The sequence below is a fragment of the Talpa europaea genome (assembly GCF_964194135.1).
Source record: "Talpa europaea genome assembly, chromosome: 11".
NCBI lineage: Eukaryota > Metazoa > Chordata > Mammalia > Eulipotyphla > Talpidae > Talpa > Talpa europaea.
In genome coordinates, this window is record NC_140078.1 from 101,859,003 (window position 1) to 101,875,730 (window position 16,728).

The following is a 16,728-nucleotide window of genomic DNA, read 5'->3' on the forward strand; positions in this document are numbered from 1 at the left end:
AGAACAGGCAGACTGACCCAAGTACACTGCTGAGGGGAGCAGCGGGCACGACAGGAGAGATCTGCTGCACCATGTGGGTTTCTCCCTGGCCGGCCGGGAATCAAACTCGTGCTGCAGAGGCTGCGGGCAGCTTCACAGTGCAGCGCTCAACCTGCTGCACCACTAGGGAGGCCCTTGACTCACAGTTTATAGCGACATCTTGATAATGATGGTGGGGCTCACTGGGCTCACCAGGGCATCAGCTGCAACTGCACCTCCGTCCACACAGAGGCACTTCTAAGGTTTCACACATCTTCCAAACTGAACTCGATTTATTCTTTGAGGCTCTCAGTATGGACACCTCTTACCTCCATGCCCTGCAGGGCCCAGCTTCCCCAGACATAGCAGAAATCACTACTTTACAGGCAACCCTCCAGAATTGAGTTCCGGTCAAGCTCAGACTCGGGGACGTGCCACAGAATGTTCACAAGCCACTTCTCTGGGAGATCTGGGGATTCCATCAGTCTCCTTTGTATTTGCCTCATTTTCAAAACATCATGTCTCAGCATTTTTACAACTCAAGGCTCGCACACATTGTAATTTTATGCCAATAACCTCACAAGTAGCAGAGAAGAAACCTCTGCTGAGGTCGTGTTCTGATCAGAGGTTCAAGCCAGTCAGTCCCAACCTTGATTTAGCTCCGGCCGGAGCACATCACCCCCCCCCCCCCAAACTCCTTCTTCCCGGGCAATGGCGAGGTCCTCGGGACCAGGGACCAGCAGGGCCAGCACCGCTGGGGACATGTGCAGGGATGATGAAAAGGGCAGGGTAATTCAGAGGACAGGCTTCAGGGACCATCATGAGAAACGTCAGTCACAAAACCAAGCCCGTTGGGGTGCCAACACGGTGATGTCCACATTCTCCCAGCGGCTCTGGGCAGCAGCATCAGGTCCCCTCCCCCTACAGAGGCCCTGTGAGGACGGTCCAGCAGCGCAGTCCACAGCTCTGGGATGCGGGTTGATTCCCCAGCGCCAGGGTTGGCACGGTCTGCCCGTCCCTGCACCAATCCAGCCACCAATGGTGCAAACCACCAGCTGTGCTGTCTGGACTGTCCAGGGCAGGGCCCCTCCCAGCGCTGTGAAGGCCACGGCCTCTCCCACCACAGTGCCGCCCACTGCCCAGAGGCCTCTGCTGGGGCTCACCCCAGGGGGCAGGGGACAGGGTGGGGTGCTCGTCTAGCCCCCCAACCCGCAAGCACCTGCCCTCGCACACCCTGGAACTGAGGGCAAAGCCACAGTGAGGGGACAAGCTTAGCCACATATTTCGGTGACTCTACAAAGCTCAACCCTCTTTTAGCTTTTAATATATTCAACCTCAACCCTGATGGATGAAGACCCCACAGGTGTGTGTGGGTAGGAGTCCCCCCCCCAGGTCTCAGCACTGGCCCCACAGCCCAAGCAGCAACGGCTAAGCAGCTAGGAGGCACCTGAGCCCATAAGCTCGGCCACAAAGTGGCTCGAGGAACCGCACTGTCCTCAGGGGGCAGCACGGACAGCACCGGGAAATGGTGGGGCCAGAAACTCTGGCGGCTGCCCCAACACCCCAGTAGGTGCCCGGGTGCGGTCCAGGAATCTGCTGCAACGTGGGGTTCTGGGGTGAAGCTGAGGCAGGAAGCAGGTTGAGAATCGCTGTTCTAGAAAGGGCAGCCTTGAGAGCACGGCCTCTGCCACAGTGACCTGGGGTCAGAAAACAAAATCCAGTCTCTCCAGCAGGAGGAGGCCACTGTGGACTTGGATATGGAAGGACAGGAGACAGGAGAGCGGTTGCAGACTTAAGTTTCACTCTCTAGAGACAGCAGAGATTCTAGAACTTAGACATGGCTGATTCTAGTTCACAAGTTTGAAGGTCTGGGTTGAGGGCTTGTCTAAGGAGAGCAGCCGAAGTCAAAGCTAACACAACTTATGTCTCGAAAATCAACCACAAGGCAGGCAGGGCCAGCAGAACCGTGGGACCCGAAGCCACGGCAACATCATTTATAGCAAAGAACAAAACCAAAAAGGGATTCTAGAGCCTCTCTGGGTGGTGAGCCGCAGACCTGCAGGGACTCGACTTGGGGTAAAACTAAGGAACGTGATTCCTTCCATCCCACATTGACACGTTTACCCTCAGGAAAGCTTGTGGGCCGGACCCCTAACTCGCCTACAGGCCCTTCTGTCCACACAGCCTGTGAAAACCGGCCCGTGTGCCTGCCTGGTCTCGTGACAGAGGCAGTGGGCTGACAGGGTGGGCGCCCGGGTCCAGCCTCAACCCCTCCTGTGACTTGTGCAAAGCCGAGCAAGTCACGAAGCTCCTTAATTCCCTCAACAGGAGGGCCTGGTCCAAAAGGTCTCAGCAAGAATCACACACACGTGCCATGCGTACTGACCAGCGACAAACACCCGCTTTCCAAATGAGACGAGAGCTCCCTGCTGGGCAGACACCCCCCCGGCCCCCGCCAGGGCTCTGGGATGAGTGGACTCAGGACACCTTTGGTGAAGGCGCTTCTGCTAATCTGCTCACCATAGAGTCCAGGACTCATGTGAGCTGACGTCTGCTGACGAGGTGGTAAACCCCAGAGAGGGACACGATTCCATGAGCCTTTGCAACCCCAATATTTCTACAAGCCTTTGCAGAGGCCTCACACAGAGCGAGTGCTGGACAAACATCAAATACACAGGGGAAACATCTTCCCATACTTTGTGATCCTCCCGCGCTGGCCCCTGAGCTCACCGGTGTTTGGCACCCACGCGCCCGTCACTCTCCAAGTTATTCCATTTAATTTTCACCCCTGACATCATCTCCAGAAATGCTCTCACGCCACAGGCATGCTCGTCCCCAGGCCACAGTGGACCGTGGCCCTGGACTCTGATTCAGAGACACGCTGCCTCTTTTTAGTGATTCTTCTCTGAAGTTCTCGAAGCCAGTCGTCCTGCCAGGGTTAGCAAAGGTTAAGAACAAAGAGCTACACCCATAGGACTGTTCTGCACCCCAGCCTGGCGTTGTGCTGGATCGTGTTTCTTCTTGGCTGCAGAAAGCTGAGGGCCCTCAGACCGCCTCTGCAGTGCCAGGAGCAAAGAGCCAAGATGCCAGCCCTCCCCAGGGGCCAGGATGGATGCAGCACATGGCTCCACCCTTGACCCTCAGAGCTCAAGGCAGAGACAATTTACATTGCTTTTTATTTTTTTTTAAGATTTAATTATTTATGCATATAAGAACTGGGGTGCAGGCCAGAAGTGCAGGGGGTGAGAGGACTCCCCAGAGACAGAGCAGGGAGCAGAACAGGCGGATCCACTGAAATCCACTGCTGAGGGGAGTGGCGGGGAGACAGGAGGGGTCTGCTGCACCGTGTGGGTCGGCTCACGAGGGGCGGCCAGTGGAGCACCTCGGTTGCTGGGAGGCAGGGTCCTGCCTGCGAGGGACACAAGCGGCAGCCTCCAGCCCAGCTGTCCTGCTTAGAAAGAGCACCGGGGGCTGTTCCCACCGAGCAGGAGAGGCAGCAGCGCGGCCATGTCCGGGAGAGAATCTCCGTCAGAACGCCTGCCGGTGGCCGTGGCCTGGGCCGGGCGCGTGGACTAGGCCGTGGCAGGAGGCAGGTGTGACCAGCATGAGCATTGCAGAGCGCGTGTCCTCCACGCAGGCCGCTGTGACACAAGGGGCCTGGGATGTGGCTCTGCTTAGGTTCTTCTTCCAAGCTGACTTGCAGGGGCCTCCAATTTATGATCAGAAGGACGAAGATCAGCGAGGAGAGCAGCAGATAGTATCTGTTCTGTCAAATCTTTCTTCCAGACCTCGGCAGCAGCCCCGTGACGGGTGTGCGGTGGCCACAGCTCTGTCAGATAGTGCAAGACACAAAGGCACGACTATGTGCTTCTCCCGATCTGCTGGCCACGAGTGAGTCCCCTGTGAGTCTTTGCATGGGGAGATCTTTTTTTATTAGCTCAGATCAGCTACAATCCTTGAATTTCAGTAGGTAGCACCCTCAGCACATGAAAGCAGAGCAGGGTTTCAGGTCAGAGAGCCCTGGGTTTGAACCCTGACTTCAGCACCTGGAAGCTGCTAGTCCTGACCCAACCAGCCCCCTCAAAGCCTTGGCTCCCCAACTATGAAATATCTCCCAACTTTTCCAAGGCTTGCAGGACTCCCAATGTCCCTCTCTGTAATTTAGAAGGAGCGTGGAAGGCTCAAAGCTGCTTCTGGGGTGTGAGGGGTGTGAGGTCAGACTGGGTGACACATCAGAGCCAGCTGAGGGATTTGTTAAAAATGCAAATATCATGAGACCCCTCTGGACCTGTGCAATCAGAAGCTCAGGTGACAAGACCCAGATTCTTGCTTTTCAATACGCTTCCTAGTAGGTAAAAGTGCAGCTTGGGGTGAAGCCCCAGGAAGCCCCTGTGTTTCCAGCGTGGGGTCCTTTCTTCCAGAAAATACCAACCTGACTTTGAGAGTAAAAGTAACAAGAGACCTTTGCTCTCAGACAATAAAATGTTAAATATATAGATGCATATAAATACATGCTACCTTGGGGTTTATAATAAATTTCCCCTTGTAGACCAAAACTGAATGGCCAATATGGAATTATGCTCAGACTGAGGAGGAAGATGCACAGGAGTATTTTCCCTCTGGCCTCCCGCCCCCACCCACGGCCCGGCACCCACTCTCCTCATCCCTCACCTTGCTCTCCGCCCTCCTCAGTCCCCTACATCCCGACCTCCCTCTCAATGTCCTTTATTTCTCCTCACTGTCTCCTCCTCTCTCGAGATACACCAAGTGCTTCATTTAATGACACGGCCATTACTAATTAAAATATCACCTGGAAGCACCTTTAGCTCTGAGCTCTCGAAAGCAAAATGCTGCCGATGCCGTGATGGGCCACCATCTGCCCTTCAAATGCTGCGACTGTAACTCACCTGCAGGTACATCTCGTAGATGCGCAGACGAGATGAGCAGGTGCTGACAGAGGAGGCTCTTACCCAATGCTGCCATCTGAACTTTCAGGAAGACTTGTCTTCCCACCAGACTCCATGATCAGGCTGTTGTTTTCCTCTCAAAACTTATTATTCTTTGGCCTACTGTTCTCTAGATGTTGGCTCCGCAATCACTGTGGTTGTCACTTAAATCAAACTGTAAAGCTCTTTTCACTTGGTCAAGAACCAGGTGGTCCCGGCTTTGGGCAGGAGAGATGGTCTGACTGTGAGTCAGGGCGGGTCCTCAACAGACAGAATCTGCCAGTGCCCGCGTCTTGAACATCCGGAGCTCTGAGAATAAATTTCCGCTGTTTATAAGCCGCCCAGCTGAGGGTGGGCTGGGAGAGTAGCCCAGAAGAACTGAGACACACGATAAGCTACTAATGAGTCGCACACTCTTTGGCTGACCAAGAAGCAGCTGTTTATAGTCCATGCTTGAGGGGGGCCTGTGAGAAATGAATGACCCTGTAATCCAAATGTCCATGCCTCTTGTGAAGTGGGACTGATCCTCTCTAGAGGAGCTCATGCTCCATGGGTGAGGCTGAAGCTAGACCCCAGGTCCTTGCTTAGCACTTCCCTGGCCCTCCCTGCCTTGCTTTCCCTCAAGGACCTTCTCCAACAAAACGCTGGCATCACAGTCTCTGACACAGCCTCCACTTCTAAGGGACCCCAATTCAGACCAGGAGTCTATAAAATGGCACATTCCTAACATCAAAATGACACTTTCTATACTTCCCCAAGCTCCAGTTTTCAAAAATAGTAACACATTTTATGGACCAACTGGTAAGTCTACCCTTCATGAGGCAGAGTTTAAACAGCAGTGAAGAAAAAAAGGGCTGGGAATAAGAAAGGTTTTTTGGGGTTTTTTTTGTTTTTGTTTTTGTAATACCCAGTTTCAGTAATTTATGTTGTATGACTTTGGGCAAATTACCTAACCCAAGTATAGCCCAAGCATCCATTTTTCCATCAATAAAATGGAGAAGAAAATAGTATTTACACTCAAAATTCCTCATTGAAATATATAATTAAAATAGTTCTTACACTCAACATTACTTATCAATATAGTTAAAAATAGTTCTTACATTCAAAATCACATTTCCTAATACCTGACATAAGTGTAAAGCAGCTCATGATGAAGGTCAATCCTGTTCACATCATCACCACTACTGTCAGCATCACCACCATCATCACTACTACCATCATCACTACTACCATCACTACTACCACCACCATTCTCATCACCATCACTACCTTCACCAGCATCACCCCCATCATCACCACCACCATCAGCATCACCATCACTATCATCACCACCACCAGTACCAGCATCACTGCCACCATCACCATCATCACTACCACCATCAACAGCATCACCATCATCTTGGTTGTCATGGGAAACACCTCCATGGAATTATCTAATCACCCTTTCCAAAGAGAAATAGAACAAACCTCCATATTCCATACAGACTCTTTTTTAATGTTTTTTTTTTTTTTTTACTATTTGCATCATTAATTTCAAAGGAATTCTGTTTTTCAGTGTTTATTGTTCCCTTAATATTCTTCCCCCACCCCCTGCCTTAGAATCACACGCGAAATTGCTAGAGACCATTCTCCTTGACTTGATACCTGGAGGTCAGCTGTAGCTTAGCCATAACCTAATCATAGCACAGGTAAGTCAGCACCATCAGTATAAAGAATGCCAATGGTTGAAGGAATCCATTTGAGGCAAGAACAATTTCTGGAAACCCATGTTACCCAAAAGTGCTGGGTAAGTGCACAAGTGCTGTGCTTCACTTGGCTTTTATATGAGAAATTTCATGAAACCTTTCTTAAGACATCAGACAGAAATTTTCAATGCTCAATTTATTCCTAAAAAGCAAATTCCCTGAGGTTAGAATAAATTAGTGCTCCAAATGTCAGTGGCAGAGTGATTGGCTTTTGGCAAACTGGTATTTGATTTTTAAAAAAACAACAGCCACAAACCCAAGAGTGTTAAACTGTGCTAAAATAGGAAAAGAGAGATTTTGTTCCTCTATAATTTGTGTTAAGGGCAGAAAAAATTCTAGCAGAGATCATAAATTACTAAAAAATGTATCTGTTTCCTCAGGAGAAAAATTATGTGATTAATCACTCCACTATGTTGGGACTGGTCAGAGGTTGGCTTCTACATTCATCAAATTCACTAAATAATTGAACTTCCTACTTAACATATATTGCTATGTATAGCACAGATTTGGAGGAAATTGGGTTTTTAGGTAGAACTATAAATAGAAACGCCATCTATCTTTAAACCTGTTGGTATTATGATTAATTTCAGGTTTTCATGAACTCTGAAATATTTGTGTGACAACTTAGGTTCTGATGATAAATAATTCATTTCTAATACATGAATGCATTAGGATCTAATGCATTGCATTGCCATATCTTTCTGTATCCTGATTCCCCCACTGCTTTCCAACCCCATATGCTGCTTTTAGTTATGTCTTTTCTTTACGATTGCATCAGAAGCGCGTCTTGGGATCTCCAGGAGAGTGAGACATCAGACAGCAGAACAAAGCACCAAGAGGTTTTGCGAAAATGGCACATTAGCCCCCAAAAAGTGCAAGGAAATAAGTTGTGCTCTCTTACTGGGAATAATAAATAAAACATAACAGGGTTGTATATTTATGTCAGTACTATATATATCAGCTTGAAATCAGAAGTATTAGAAATTATATCTACGGAGCACCAGAAAAGAATGTTCAGGATACATCCATGGGTAAGTGCATTGCGGTGTGTTTGCACAGTGGAATAATATAAAGCAATAAAGAAGCGACTGATGTACAGTGATATAAATATTTATGTTTATATGAAGTGAAAGAGGAGACGGCTAATCTCTTTGAGTCTGGGAAGGTGAGTTCCAGGAACTGGAACAGAGAGGATTTCTCTGGAGTGATGGGATCACTTTGTGTCTCGCATCTGAGATGGTGACCTCGGCAGAAACAAATGTAAAAAAGCATCGAATGGTGCCTTTAAGAGCTGCATATTCTAGTCTATGCAAATTATACTCCAATGACTAGACTTACAATATTTTTTAAAAGGACAACAGGATACAAAAGAAATCAGTTTTTAAATCAGGAAATACATTTCAGACCAGTGAAAAAGCAAGAATGGTACATTATAGGTCCTTTTTTTTTTTTTGGTAGATGATTTAGTTACCAAGTATTATCATTAATCTTGGCAGCTTCAAGGATTGGAAAGGACCAAGAAAGCATATTGGCTTTTGGGTAAAATTTACTAGTAGCTTGAGGCAAATTGGATCTAAGAACTTTCAAATTACAAGTCTGTCCTGGGCGTTTCTGCTCCATCAGAGGCAATCTGGTTCCCTCCTGACAAATGCCGGTGCCCGCTAGAATTGTAAGAGCGATTCCTATAACCAATAGTCAGAGGCTCAAATTGGTCCATTTGGCTGCAGGTCCTCAAGAGAGCATGACCAGGGGCTGTGATGACCTGGCCTTGCCATGTCACCACCTCTCATCCAGATGCCTTCACTCTAACAGTGCTTTGCTCTTTGCTAATTTGGTCCTTTGCAAATCCTGGCTCAAGGGAGCCATGCTTTGTCCTTTAAGGATTAACACTCCTGCCACCTGCTTTTTTCCAGTTCATGGTCTCTACCTATTGTTCCAGCAACCCCCGGGTTTATCCCTATCATCACAAGTCATCCTCTGACACTACAGCAGTCTGATGATTTCATCTGATCCACCAAAATTCCATGTACTCACTTACTGCAGAGATGGTATCTTATCTCTTCTCCCCAGAACCCAGCAGAGTGAGCTGTTCTCAACGGAAGTCTCTTTAAGATTTTAAAACTCAAACAGGTGGGGAACACTTTAGGTCTTGGATTTAAAACTGAACAAGACAAGTTGGCATTTGGGGGGACTGTGAATCGCAAGAAAAAGCAGCGGGCTCTTTGAGCTAGAGTAAAGAGGCTGGAGCATGAAGAGGTTAGGGAATTTTTTTTTTTTTAAAGTCAAATTACAAATGGCACAGTAGCGTCAATGCTTTAAAAACAGTCTACATAGCTCATCCTCTTTCACAGCTGACTAATGGGGAAGAAGTTTCTACTTAAAGTTAGACGGTCATTTTTAACTTCAGGATTCCAGGGAGCCTCACAACTCCCACCTAGTGACGGGTCTGAAAATGAGTCTGAAAACACCATTCTGCTTCGGAGGGATTTCTTCTCCCTTCTGTATCCAAATAATCAGAGATGATCAATTGACTAATGTTTGTTAAAGACCATGATAGAAGTCCCAGTTCATAAAAAACTCCCAGTTTTTACAAATGATTTTTCTTCCAACCCTCCATTTGGCTAACTCAATGGTCCTGTGAATTCTCACCACTGCTGTGGTTTCCGAGTCAGCCCTGCACATAACAGTTTCAAAAGCTTCTGTCTCATTCTTCACATGCAGTGCAGGCTCATTACAGCCCTCCCCACCCCAGGGCTGAGCTGGCGGGCCCCTGGGTGACCCCAGGCAGGCCAGCACTCAAGGACTTAGTCTCAATTTAACTGCCTTATTCCAAGCTCTGGACCAAGTCAACTCCCTAAGTGATGAAAGCAAACGTTCCCTTTGCTTGTGATAAGAAAGTAAACAGCTTTTGCTCTGCAAAGAGAAGAAAAGTAGGTTCTGGAAGAGCCAAATTCAAGAAAAGCTTTTTTTCAAAGCAGAGAGATGGGTCTGCTGCGTACCCCTCCTTACTCAGTGTGCCTCCTCCCTTCTCTGACTTGAGATGGGCCTTACTCTGGTCCTTCTTGCTTGGTTTCTACTTCAACCTCCCTTCTAATCAAGTCACAGTTTTCTGTCTATCCTTCGTGTGAAAAAAATCAAGACGGGGATTTTCAGAAGTTTTTTACCATCTACTTTACTCTTGTCTATGCAACTCTGCAATGCTTGTGACAACTTCTCTTTCTTCCTGTATCTGTTTTTCTTGATTGCAACCTCTCTAGTCACTTTTATATAGATTTCACACACACACAACACACACACACACACAAAACACACATACTTTTCTCTATAATAGATAATCAGTGAATGTTAGGGTTTTAAAAAAATTCTCACTTTGCATTTAATCAAATCCACTTAATTTCTATTTGAGAAATCTGGAATGGCAGAAGACAGCATCTCCCAGGCCTACTGAGGCCTTCACCAGCTAGCACAACACAAGAGCTGGTGCTGCTTCGTTCCATACCTGACTCCACGGTCTCTGTGAGAAGCACCAGAGTTGGTGATAAGCACGTCACACACACACGTTCTAATGGCTGAACTCTAGGTAAGTACAACTATATGAACAAAAGCCTAGAAGTGCTCAGCATCCTCCATGAAGGGAGCAAAATCCCTCGCGTGGTCGGTGGAGCTGAGTTCTTGGCTCTGCGATATCCATGACGTCACCTCACGTGCAAAGTGAGCTTCTTCTCTGGGGCTCTGGGCTACTATTTGTTCTAGACATTTGGGGCCCTTTGCTATTCACAATGGGGCATTGTTAGAAGATGCTTCAGAGAGAGAGGCCAGGAGGAACTGGTTGGGGGGTGGACTAGAGGCTGATGGGACCCTAAAGAGAGTCCCAAGCAGGAGTGGCTGCGGGAGAAGGCCACAGCCCCTTCCATTAGCCCCTGTCCAGGCAGAGACCTAGGAATGGAGGCGGTCAGATGAGCCGCGCCCTGCGGGACTGGACGCGCCTGTCGCCTGAGCCGGAACGCTCCGTGAGGTCAGAGCAACTTCCAGGTAGTGAGCCCCAAGTGCTCTCAGCTTCTCTGGGTAGGTGGGGTTCCCCGAAGCTGCCTGGGGGCACACATGTGGGCTCCCCACCAGCTCGCGCACCCCCTCTGATACTCCCACTCAGCTCCCTCTGTGAGGAGGGCGGTTTGCCCTCCTCTGATGTCTGCGGCGCTCAGCTGGAGCAAGGCGCACAGCAGGTGCTCCAACTGCCCAGTGAGCGTCAGGAACCACATGCTTGTCCCTGCCAGCCTTGCCCAGACGCCTGGGCCTGGGCGGAGGGAGGCAACCGTCTCTAGCCGCACTGAGAGAATAAATCCTTCTAAGCCTCCCCGGGAACACGCAGGGCCTGTAGGGTCTTCATCTCCCCACGAAGGAGAACAGGACAGTTACACCACCAACCTCCGCTCCTTTCCAAAGGCCGTGAAGCTCCTGGGAGGATAATTAGATTGCAAGGAGACGGAATAGAAAGAAAAGCAAATATTGGATCCTTTTGAAGGGAGAGGCCAGGGTCCTGGGCAGGAGCTGCAGGGTTTCAGGGCATCTCAGGAGCCCGGCCCGTCGGAGACCGCGCAGAGCGGGACACGGAGACAGGCCTACTCTTCACATTCTCGCCTTTTGAAATAACTTTTCTTTTCAAATTAAAGGGGAATGTGAATTGTAATCAGCAACTCTTTGCTCCATCAGAAGGAAGCCAGGAAAAGGCCTCTGCTCCTCCCCCTCAGGGAGAGCCTCTGTGGCAGCAGGAGGCCAGAGAGAAAGGAGGAGACAGGTGGGCAGGAAGGCGGGGGAAAGGCACAGAGCAGGGGCAACAAGAGACCAGCACTGAGACGGGCCTTGTCTGGGAGTGGGGCCTGCTGTGTATTCCCAGCCTTGCTAGGCTGAGAGACACCCCGAGCAGCAATGGGGGAGAGGAGTCTGTAGCCATCCTGCCAGGAAAGTGATGGATAGATCACCAAGAGAAAATACTCCTCAGAAAATGCAGCTCCCTCCCAGCCTGGGATTGTGTTACTAGCACACACCTCCTCGTGTAATGCGCTTCTCTCACAAAGCTCCTGTGGCATAAGGGACAGCAGAACATGTGCTAAGGTGGCGTTATGATGAAACTAGCCTGCGCTCTGCAAAGGAGGAACGACAGCCCAAGGTCAGACCGGGTATGTGACCTCATTTGTAGTTCGTGGCCGCCACATGACAAGGCTCCTCGATATTGATGCAGAAATGCCCCAGGTGCCCCAACATGAGCTTCACCCCCTCCAGGCACCAGCCCCTCCTGTGTCCTGTCCCCACGGAGCTCCTACCTTCCACGGTGGCTCGCTTGGGCTGAATGGTGATGGCGCCCTCCGCGATGTCTTCGTGCTGGTGCAGGGGGTTGACTTTGGATCCCCAGCTGTCTGACCCCACCCAAAGAAAATGGCCCACTTGGTCGGCCCTCTTGGCTGCTGCAAGGATCTGCCTGTAGAAGAAACAGGGGAAGGTACATTAAGAAAAAAGAGTAGGGCTGAACACGGAGAATCAAGCAGAAGGAAACAAGCTACCAGCTCTCCAACAGAAACTTAAAATGGCCAAGAGGTAGTCAAAGGCTTGATATCCTTCATATATAAAGAGATTTTGTAAATCAATGAGAAAACTCATCAAAATAGCTTCATGCAATGGGCATGAAGAATCAAAAGGTAAAGGGAAATAGAAATAACCCACTAGCTGGAGACACAAGTCCCCATGCATTAGAAGGAGAGAAACATAAATCCAGTTCATGTCTCAGTCCTGTTTGAAATATCTTTTGCTTTGTGAGTGCTGACAGGAGGCTGGAGAGCTGGCCTGCGTTCACAGGCATGTGTCACTTCTGGGAAGCAAGGAGCCTATGAGATGGCAAAGCCCCAGGTGTCCCTCTCTTTGTCCCAAATATGGAAAGATAATTTTCTTTTTTTTTAAAGATTTATTTATTTGTTTGTTTGTTTATTTATTTATTTATACAAGCACTGGGTACAGACAGAAGCGCAGGAGGGTGAGAGAATTCACCAGAGCCAGAATGGGGAACAGAATAGGAAGATGGATGAAATACACTGCTGAGGGGAGCAGCGGGCACGACAGGAGAGGTCTGCATGCCATGTGGGACCCTCGCTGGCGGCTGGGATGGAACCTGCACTGCATAGGCTGCGGGCAGCTTCGCAGCCCGCGCTCAACTGCTGCGCCACCAGGGGAGGCCCTGGAAAGATAATTTTCTAATTTTAAAGAATAGGTTCTGATAATGGAAATACCCAAATGGCAGAAAGTTGTGGGCGAGATGACAAGTTAAACAGGAGGCTGGTGGTGTGCTAGGGATGGGCACGGGTAAGTGAAAGCTACCAGCAAGGCAGGTATGGTGGGACCCTCGAGGGAATTTATGGTCCTGGAAAACAAAGGTAGCTCATCCCAGACCAGAAACTTTTCTGGAAAAAATCTGAAATACTCTAGAAAAAGATCCTAGATGTTGCTAGAGAAATACACTCAGGGAAGGACAGTTGGGAGCTGGCCAGTCCACTGAACACCATCAGCTGCCCATGGACATAGAACCCTTTGGTGTTTTGCTGAAATAGGAACGGCCAGAAATCAGCCATAATAGTGAGAACTCTCCAAAATAAAACAGAAACCAAATAAATCAACAAGAAAAAGGAGACTGGTGTGGGGCAGGGCAGAAAATATATATGAAAAAGAACAAAACAATACATTAAATAAGAATTATCATCTGTAGGCAAGAACACAATAAAACCTCCAATAATAAATAGCTCCTAGTTATTAAAGATATTGAAGTTATATCAGTTGAGGTAAAGAAGAAAGTGAAGAAAACTCCCCAGAGAGTAAATAATAACAAAAAGGTAGAATATAAACAAGAAAAGAATGTTAAAAATTGAAACCAAGAAGACCTACATCCAGCTAATAATAGAGCTGAACAAATGTGTCAGGAAAATAAAGTGACAGCTTTTATTTTTCAATGAAGAGAATTCAAGAAATTGAAAGGATAAGTTTCCAAATTAAAAAAGGCTTATCCAGCAAATAATGGAGAAAGATCAAGCACATCATAAAATGTAAGATCTTTGGAATCCATGAGCACATCCAAAGAAACTTCAAGAAAACATCAGGACACATGCAGAGAAACAAGAAGGGACTTTCAAGAGTAAAACAATCAAACAAAGGAACACAGTAAAACCAATGGAAAGATGATGAAGGATCTATTGCAGAGCGTCCAAAATTCCATGGGAAGAAAGCCATCTCACAATCTAGAATTCTAATATATTTTTTTAATTTATTTTTTTAAAGATTTATTTCTGCATATATGAGCTAGGGTAGAGGCCAGAGGTATGGGGGTGAGAGGATTCACCAGAGACAGAGTGGGGAACAGAACAGGCAGATTGACCAAAATACACTGCTGAGGGGAGCGGCAGGGAGACAGGAGAGGTCTGCTGCACCATGTGGGTCAACTCCCTGGCTGGGGATCGAACACATGCTGCAGAGGCTGTGGACAGCTTCATAGGTTGAGTCCTAGCCACTTGCACCACCAGAGAGGCCCCAGCTTGTTTTTTTTTTTAATTCTTTTTTTAAAAAGATTTATTATGCATAAAACTGGGGTACAAGCCAGAGGTGCGGGGGACGGGGTGTGAGATGATTCAGCAGAGGCAGAGTGGGGAGTAGAACAGGTGGATTGACTGAAATACGCTGCTGAGGGGAGCAGCAGTTGAGTCAGGAGAGGTCTGCTGTGCCATGTGGGTAGCTCCCTAGCCACGGATCAAACTCATGCTGCAGTGGCTGCCAATAGCTTTATAGGTTGAATCTTAACCCCTTGTGCCACCAGCGAGGCCCTAGAATTCTAATATTTGACACACAGAAAATTCCTAGACAAGTAGAATGGCACATTGGTCTAGTTGGCCTTATAAATATTTGCATCTCAAATTTGAACCTCAAACTCCCTGGGAGGTAGGAGTCATGTAACGTATTAGTCAGCACGGCAAGATGTATATGCTATGTGTGTGACAAGTATGACATACTTATAGCTAGAAAAGAGGACACAGCTTACGTTTCCAAGTACTAATTACATGTGGAGTCAGAATAAGAACATTTCTGGAAATGGAATACAGTTTTCCTTTAATTTAGCCTTTGTTAGAAAGTTATTGGAGGATATGTTCCAGCAAAATGAAGAAAGAAGCCCCAAATAGAAATGAAAGAAAATTCTTAATACTATAGATACTAGTCTTAAATAAAACAGAAAGATGGAAATTTTAGGAAGGAAATATCCAGGAAAAAAAAAAAAAAAGGAAATCACAGATTAGTTTCTATCTGGACATATGGGAAATACTGGTAGACCTGTGGCATTAATAATAAATAAAAATTAAAGATACTTATGTAAGAAAAAAATCATGTTAATTCCATATAATACAAAGTTCTCTCTTAAAAAATCATATCATAGAAAAAAATCCTTAATGCCATAGCACATAATATTTGCATATTCATAATAGTATAAACATTGATTTTTATTTATGAAAATCTGGTAGAACGATGTTGGGAGGACAGAGGAGGTATCAGTGTGTTAAACTCTACCCAGTAGAAGAAGACTTAATACATAATGTCTGAAGTTAAAATTTCAAGGCTGCATTAGAGACACATTAGGCAGAAATGACAGGGAGAAACAGCTTGAAGAGTTAAAACAGGTGCTCAAAGTCCACGGAGCCAGAGCAATGGAGGGGGCGTGGAGGTCAAGATTTTGTGTCATAGGCACTTCTGCTTATTTTGTGAATACGTGCACTTACTATTTTCATAAAAATAAAATACCAGGGCCTCCCCTGGTGGCGCAGTGGTCGAGCGCTGGGCTGCGAAGCTGCCCGCAGCCTCTGCAGCGCCGGTTCGATCCCCGACCAATGGCGAGGGTCCCGCATGACGCGCAGACCTCTCCTGCCGTGCCTGCTGCTCCCCTTGTATTTCGTCAGTCTCCCTGTTCTGCTCCCCGCTCTGGCTCTGGTGAATTCTCTCACCCTCCCGTGCTTCTGACTGTACCTAGTGCTTGTATAAATAAATAAATTTTAAAAAATAATAAAATAAAATAACATCGATTATTTATACGCTTGACCTAGAGACACCTTTTCTACTGATATATCCAAAGGAAATGATCAAAGAACATATGTCAAAAACATACGCTCGTTCCTGGAGACGACCCAAATGCAAAGCAACAGGGAACTGGTTGAACAAAGGAGGGTGCGTTCAAAGATGAAAAAGAGCAATTAAAATAGACCCAGTTTGATTTCCACAAGGTATTGTTAAAAAAGATAAGTCCAATTAAAATTTAAAAATTATAGAAGAAATTCTTTTGCAATGAAAGCTGTCTAAAACTTCCTGCGTATGTATATATTCAGAGTTAGAAGTATTGGGTCATCTGAGAGACCACAGTTCTGGGTAACACACAATTCAATGTTAACAATAAAAATTCACTGAGGATTTGCTAGCAGGTTTGAAGAGGATGAGAAAGGGAGAAGCCGCAAGACCAGGAATAGAAGATGCAGCTGATATAAACACAGAAAGCACAGGCCTCTTTCATATATTTATGTAAAAAAGTGGGTCTCTTTATTAAGGCAGCTAAGATTACACTATTTCAAAGTACATAGTTATGAAAAGGGAAATGTGAATTGCAAAAAGAGGAATAGAAGACTTAGGTGTGTTTGGAAAAAACTGATTGTAAACCAGAATTTTATTAGTGGTTATCTCTGAGTACTGGGACTGCAAGCTTTATAGATTATTTAAATTTTATAGATTCGTCTCTCTAACCTTTAGTTTTTCTAGAAAAGCAAGCGGTTAAGGCAACTTCAGGGCTTACGCCAACAATATGCTTTTCATAGCTACAATGGAAGTACGACAGCCATGCATTACATGTACAATTAGAACTGAAAAAAAGAATCCGTTCTTGTCTAAAATCCAAATTATCGGCACCCATGACTGAGTTAACACTTATCGTAGTTTCAAATCTAGATATTAAT

General features: G+C 46.9%; 1 protein-coding gene across 2 annotated transcripts in view; it reads right to left on the minus strand.

The window, feature by feature from the left end:
- The window catches only part of GRM7 (glutamate metabotropic receptor 7), a gene marked incomplete at both ends in the record, with an annotated part of 567,779 nt that overhangs the window by 225,712 nt on the left and 325,339 nt on the right, over positions 1–16,728 (minus strand). For both annotated transcript variants that reach the window (XM_084247524.1, XM_084247523.1), the window contains one exon: positions 12,031–12,185. In XM_084247524.1, the coding sequence (XP_084103650.1) occupies positions 12,031–12,185 (155 nt within the window). The remainder of the gene's footprint in view (positions 1–12,030; positions 12,186–16,728) is intronic.